Here is a 5,972-nt window from a genome sequence, read left to right on the forward strand (position 1 = left end):
TCGGGGCCGTGGGGAGGAGCAGCTTCACATCTATAAGGTGTGGGGGGGGTCAGGGGTCCCGTGTGGTTCGTTTGGGTTTTGTTTGTGTTCTGAGCCGACCCGACCCCGCAGCTTTTCTCGCCCTTTGAGATCGTGAGGTTCGACGTGGCTCAGGGGGCCCCGGTGCGGGATGAGAAGGGGAGGTGTATCCGAGTGAGGCCGGGTGAGGATGGTATAGGGGGGGTTATGGGGTTATGGGGTGAGGATGGGGTGGGATAGGGGTGAATTGGGGGGGGGATGGGGTGGGATGGATGGGATGGTTTGAGTTGGTAGGTTTTGGGATGGGTTTGGATAGAATGGGATGGAATGGGATGGGAAATGGGATGGGAGGGATGGTGGGATGGATGGGGTGGGAATGGGATGGGAAATGGGAATGGATGGATGGGATGGATGGGGTGGGGATGGGATGGGATGGGAATGGGAGGGATGGATGGGATGGATGGGATGGGATGGGATGGGATGGGATGGGATGGATGGGATGGGATGGGATGGGGATGAAGTGGGATGGGATGAATGGGTTGAGATGGGATGGAATGGGGATGGAATAGGGGTGATTTTGGGGTTGGATGAGGATGGATGGGATGGGATGAATTTGGGATGGAACGGAGGTGGACTGGGATGGGATGGGGATGAATTTGGGATGGGATGGAATGGGATGGGGTGGATGGGTTGGGTGTGGTGGGATGGGGATGAATTTGGGATGGGTTGGATAGGGATGAAATGGGATGGGATGGGAAGGGAGGAGTTGGGATAGGGATGAAGATGGGATGGTTTGGATTGGGATGGGTTGGGATAGGGCTGAATTGGGATGGGAAGGGATGGGTTGGGATAGGGATGGGTTATGATGGATGGGTTGGGATGGGGCTGAACTGGGATGGGATGGGAAGGGATGGGTTGGGATAGGGATGAAGATGGGTTGGGATGGGTTGGGATAGGGATAGGGATGGGGATGAAGATGGGATGGGATGGAATGGGATGGGGATGATTTGGGTTGGGATGGGTTGGGATGGGATGGGTTGGGATAGGGATGAAGATAGGTTGGGATGGATTGGGATGAGATGGGTTGGGATGGGATGGGGCTGAATTGAATGGGATGGGATGGGATAGGGATGAAGATGGGATGGGATGAGGATGGGTTGGGATGGATGGGTTGGGATGGGGCTGAACTGGGATGGGATGGGAAGGGATGAGTTGGGATGGGTTGGGATAGGGATGAAGATGGGTTGGGATGGGTTGGGATAGGGCTGAATTGGGATGGGAAGGGATGGGTTGGGATGGGGCTGAACTGGGATGGGATGGGTTGGGATAGGGATGAAATGGGATGGGTTGGGATAGGGCTGAACTGGGATGGGATGGGATAGGGATGAGTTGGGATAGGGAAGAAGATAGGATGGGTTGGGAAGGGATGGGTTGGGATAGGGCTAAATTGGGATGGGAAGGGATGGGTTGGGATAGGGATGAAGATGGGTTGGGATGGGATGGGTTGGGATAGGGATGAAGATGGGTTGGGATGGGTTGGGATAGGTATGAAATGGGAAGGGATGGGTTGTGATGGATGGTTTGGGATGGGCTGAGTTGTGCGGCGCTGACGCTGTGGTCTCTGCCCCCAGGGGAGCCGGGGCTGCTGGTGGCTCCGGTGACGCCGCGGACGCCGTTCCTGGGCTACGTGGGCAGCCGGGCGCAGTCGGAGCAGAAGCTGCTCAGGGACGTTTTTGTGGAGGGCGACACGTTTTTTAGCACCGGGGACTTGATGGAGGAGGACGAACTCGGCTTCGTGCGATTCTGCGACCGCACCGGGGACACCTTCAGGTCAGCGCCAACACACGGCACTACGGGCACCAACCCTATGGGCACCAACCCTATGGGGACCAACCTTATGGGCACCAACCCTATGGGGACCAACCACAGCACTATGGGCACCAACCTTATGGGCACCAACCACAGCACTATGGGCACCAACCTTATGGGGACCAACTATGGCACTATGGGCACCAACCCTATGGGGACCAACCACAGCACTATGGGCACCAACCTTATGGGGACCAACTATGGCACTATGGGCACCAACCTTATGGGCACCAACCACAGCACTATGGGCACCAACCTTATGGGGACCACCCATGGCCCTATGGGGACCAACCCTATGGGGACCAACTACAGCACTATGGGGACCAACCCTATGGGGACCAACCACAGCACTATGGGGATCTGTTGTGGCCCTATGGGAGCCAATAACGGCCCTATGGGAGCCACAGCCCTATGGGAACCAACCACGGCCCTATGGGAGTTACAGCCCTATGGGAGCCAATAATGGCCCTATGGGAGCCACAGCCCTATGGGAACGAACAACAGCCCTATGGGGACCAACCACAGCCCTATGGGAACCAATAATGGCCCTATGGGAGCCAACCACAGCCCAATGGGGACCAACCATGGCCGTATAGGGACCAACCATGGCCTTACGGGAGCCAACAATGGCCCTATAGGGACCAATTGTGGCCCTATAGGGACCAACCATGGCACTATGGGGACCAACTGTGGCCCTATGGGAGCCAACCATGGCCCCATGGGAGCCACGGCCCTATGGGAGCCAAGAACGGCCCTATGGGGACCAACCATGGCCCTATGGGAACTACAGCCCTATGGGAGCCAACAACGGCCCTATGGGGACCAACCGCAGCCCTATAGGACCCACAGCCCTATGGCACCCTCGGCCCTATAGAACCCTCAGCCCTATAGGACCCTCGGCCCTATAGAACCCTCAGCTCTATGGCACCCTTAGCCCTATAGGACCCACAGCCCTATGGCACCCTCAGCTCTATGGGACCTCTCAGCCCTATGGGACCCTAATAGCCTATAAGGACCCCTCAGCCCTATAGACCCTCAGCCCTATGGCCACCCTCACAGCCCTATTAGGACCCTCAGGCCCTATGGCACCCTAAGCCCTATGGCACCCTTCAGCCCTATAGGACCCTCAGCCTTTAGGACCCTCAGCCCTATGGACCCTCGGCCCTATACGAACCCTCAGCCCTAATAGGACCCCTCGGCCCTAAGAACCCTGCAGCTCTATGGCACCCTTAGCCCTATAGGACCCACAGCCCTATGGCACCCTCAGCTCTATGGGACCCTCAGCCCTATGGGACCCTTAGCCCTATAGGACCCTCAGCCCTATGGGACCCTCAGCCCTATGGGACCCTCAGCCCTATAGGACCCTCAGCCCTATGGCACCCTCGGCCCTATAGAACCCTCAGCCCTATAGGACCCTCGGCCCTATAGGACCCTCATCCAACCCCTCCGACCCCCCCAGGTGGAAAGGAGAGAACGTTTCCACCACGGAGGTTGCGGAGGCGCTGCTGACCCACGCGGCCCTACAGGAGGCAGCTGTGTACGGCGTCACCGTGCCAGGTACCCACACACCCCACAGCCCCCCCCGGCCCCACAGCGCTGCCCCCCAACCTGCCCTGTGTTGTCCCCCATCCCATATAAAGGCCATGAGGGTCGTGCGGGGATGGCTGCGGTGGTGCTGCGTCCTGGGTGGGAGCTGGATGGGGCTGAGCTGTTCCAACACGTGGCTGCGGTGCTGCCGCCCTACGCGTGGCCAAGGTTCATCCGGCTGCAGGTAATGGGGTCTGTCTATAGGGTGGGGGGTGGCCCCATGGGGTGAGACCCCAATATGAGAGGGAATGGGGTGATCCTGGCATAGGGCGTTATGGGGTGAACCTGGTGTGGGGGGACATAGGGTGAGCTCAGGGTGGGGTTATGGGGTGATCCCATGGGGTGGGGGATGACCCTGGTGTGGGGTTATGGGGTGACCATGGTGTGGGGTTATGGAGTTACCCCGGTGTGGGGTTATGGGGTGACCTCAATATAAGAGGGAACATGGTGACCCTATGGGGTGTGGGGTGTTGGTGTGGGGTATTGGGGTGACCTCAATATAAGAGGGAATGGGGTGACCCTATGGGGTGGGGGGTGTTGGTTTGGGGTATGGGGTGACCATGGTGTGGGGTATTGGGGTGATCCCAATATAAGAGGGAATGGGGTGACCCTATGGGGTGGGGGGTGCTGGTTTGGGGTATGGGGTGACCTCAGGGTGGGGTTATGGGGTGACCCCATTGGGTGTGGGGTGGTCCCAGTGTGGAGTTGTAGGGTGACCCTGGTGTGGGGGGACATAGAGTGAGCTCAGGGTGGGGTTATGGGGTGACCATGGTGTGGGGTTATGGGGTGACCTCAATATAAGAGGGAATGGGGTGACCCTATGGGGTGTGGGGTGCTGGTTTGGGGTATGGGGTGACCTCAGGGTGGGGTATTGGGGTGACCCCATTGGGTGTGGGGTGGTCCCAGTGTGGAGTTGTAGGGTGACCCTGGTGTGGGGGGACATAGGGTGAGCTCAGGGTGGGGTTATGGGGTGATCCCATGGGGTGGGGGATGACCCTGGTGTGGGGTTATGGGGTGACCTCAATATAAGAGGGAATGGGGTGACCCTATGGGGTGTGGAGTGTTGGTTTGGGGTATAGGGTGACCATGGTGTGGGGTTATGGGGTGACCTCAATATAAGAGGGAATGGGGTAACCCCTATGGGGTGTGTGGTGTTCATGTGGGGTATAGGGTGAGCTCAGGGTGGGGTTGTGGGGTGACTCCATGGGGTGTGAGGTGGTCCCAGTGTGGGGTATAGGGTGAGCTCAGGGTGGGGTTGTGGGGTGACCCCATGGGGTGTGAGGTGGTCCCAGTGTGGGGTTATGGGGTGACCCCAGTGTGAGAGGGAATGGGGTGACCCCATTGGGGTGTGGGGTGTTGGTGTGGGGTGTTGGTGTGGGTTGTGCCCCCATTGTGCCCCCATTGACCCCGTTGTGCCCCCATTGACCCCATTGTGACCCCATTGTGCCCCCATTGTGACCCCATTGTGCCCCCATTGACCCCATTGTGCCCCCATTGTGTGCCCCCATTGACCCCCTTGTGCCCCCCAGGAGCGGCTGGAGGTGACCCCCACCTTCAAGCAGCTCAAGTCGTTGCTGGCTCAGGACGGTTTCGACCCGACCCGTGTCCCGGTTCCGCTGCTGTTGTTGGACGTCGCCGCGGCCGCCTACGTCCCCATGGGCCGCGAGCAGTGGGACGGCGTCGTAACAGGCCGCATCCGCATCTAGGGCCGCCCCACAACCGGCCCCATGGACCCCAGCAAATCTATGGGCCCATCCATCCCAATATCCCCCAGCCACCCCAGTGTCCCTATATCCATCCCAATATCCACCAGCCACCTCTATGTCCCTATATCCATCCCAATATCCCCCATCCATCCCAATATCCCCCATCCACCCCAGTGTCCCCCCATTGACCCCGATGTCCTCCATCCACCCCAATGGCCCCATATCCATCCCAGTGTCCCCCCATCCACCTCTATGTCCCTACATCCATCCCAATGTCCCCCCATCACCCCCAATGTCCCCTCATTCACCCTAATGCCCCCATATCCGTCCCAATGGCCCCATATCCATCCCAATATCCCCCATCCATGTCTAAGTTCCCCATCCACCCCAATGCCCCACATCCATCTCAATGCCTCCATATCCGTCCTAACATCCCCATATCCATCCCAGTGGCCCCACTCCCACCCCAATGACCCTATTCCCATCCCCATGTCTGTCCCAGTGATGTCCCCCCATCCACCCCAATGTCCCCCATCCATCCCAATGGCCCCATATCCGTCCCAGCGGCTCCATTAGGATCTCTGCCCCCCCCTCAATCCATCTCCATGTCCCCATATCCGTCCTGATGTCTCACATCCCAATGATGGTCCCAAACCCATCCCAATACCCCCATATCCACCCCAATCTCTCCATATCCACCCCAATATCCCCATATCCACCCCAATACCCCCATATCCACCCCAATACCCCCATATCCCCCCCAATACCCCCATATCCACCCCAATACCCCCA

At 58.9% G+C, this 5,972-nt stretch overlaps 2 protein-coding genes across 2 annotated transcripts in view; one reads left to right on the top strand and one right to left on the bottom strand.

Annotated features, from left to right (window-relative positions):
* SLC27A3 (solute carrier family 27 member 3) overlaps window positions 1–5,926 on the top strand; it is a 12,486-nt gene extending 6,560 nt beyond the window's left edge. The window contains 6 exon segments of the mRNA XM_032449157.1: window positions 6–37; window positions 112–202; window positions 1,650–1,848; window positions 3,347–3,444; window positions 3,528–3,658; window positions 5,004–5,926. Of these exon segments, the coding sequence (XP_032305048.1) occupies window positions 6–37; window positions 112–202; window positions 1,650–1,848; window positions 3,347–3,444; window positions 3,528–3,658; window positions 5,004–5,180 (728 nt within the window). The 3' untranslated portion in view covers window positions 5,181–5,926.
* GATAD2B (GATA zinc finger domain containing 2B) overlaps window positions 5,773–5,972 on the bottom strand; it is a 19,351-nt gene continuing 19,151 nt past the window's right edge. The window contains exon 11 of the mRNA XM_015884356.2: window positions 5,773–5,809. Coding sequence (XP_015739842.1) covers window positions 5,773–5,809 — 37 coding nt within the window. The remainder of the gene's footprint in view (window positions 5,810–5,972) is intronic.

The sequence above is a fragment of the Coturnix japonica genome, chromosome 25 (assembly GCF_001577835.2).
Source record: "Coturnix japonica isolate 7356 chromosome 25, Coturnix japonica 2.1, whole genome shotgun sequence".
Lineage (NCBI taxonomy): Eukaryota > Metazoa > Chordata > Aves > Galliformes > Phasianidae > Coturnix > Coturnix japonica.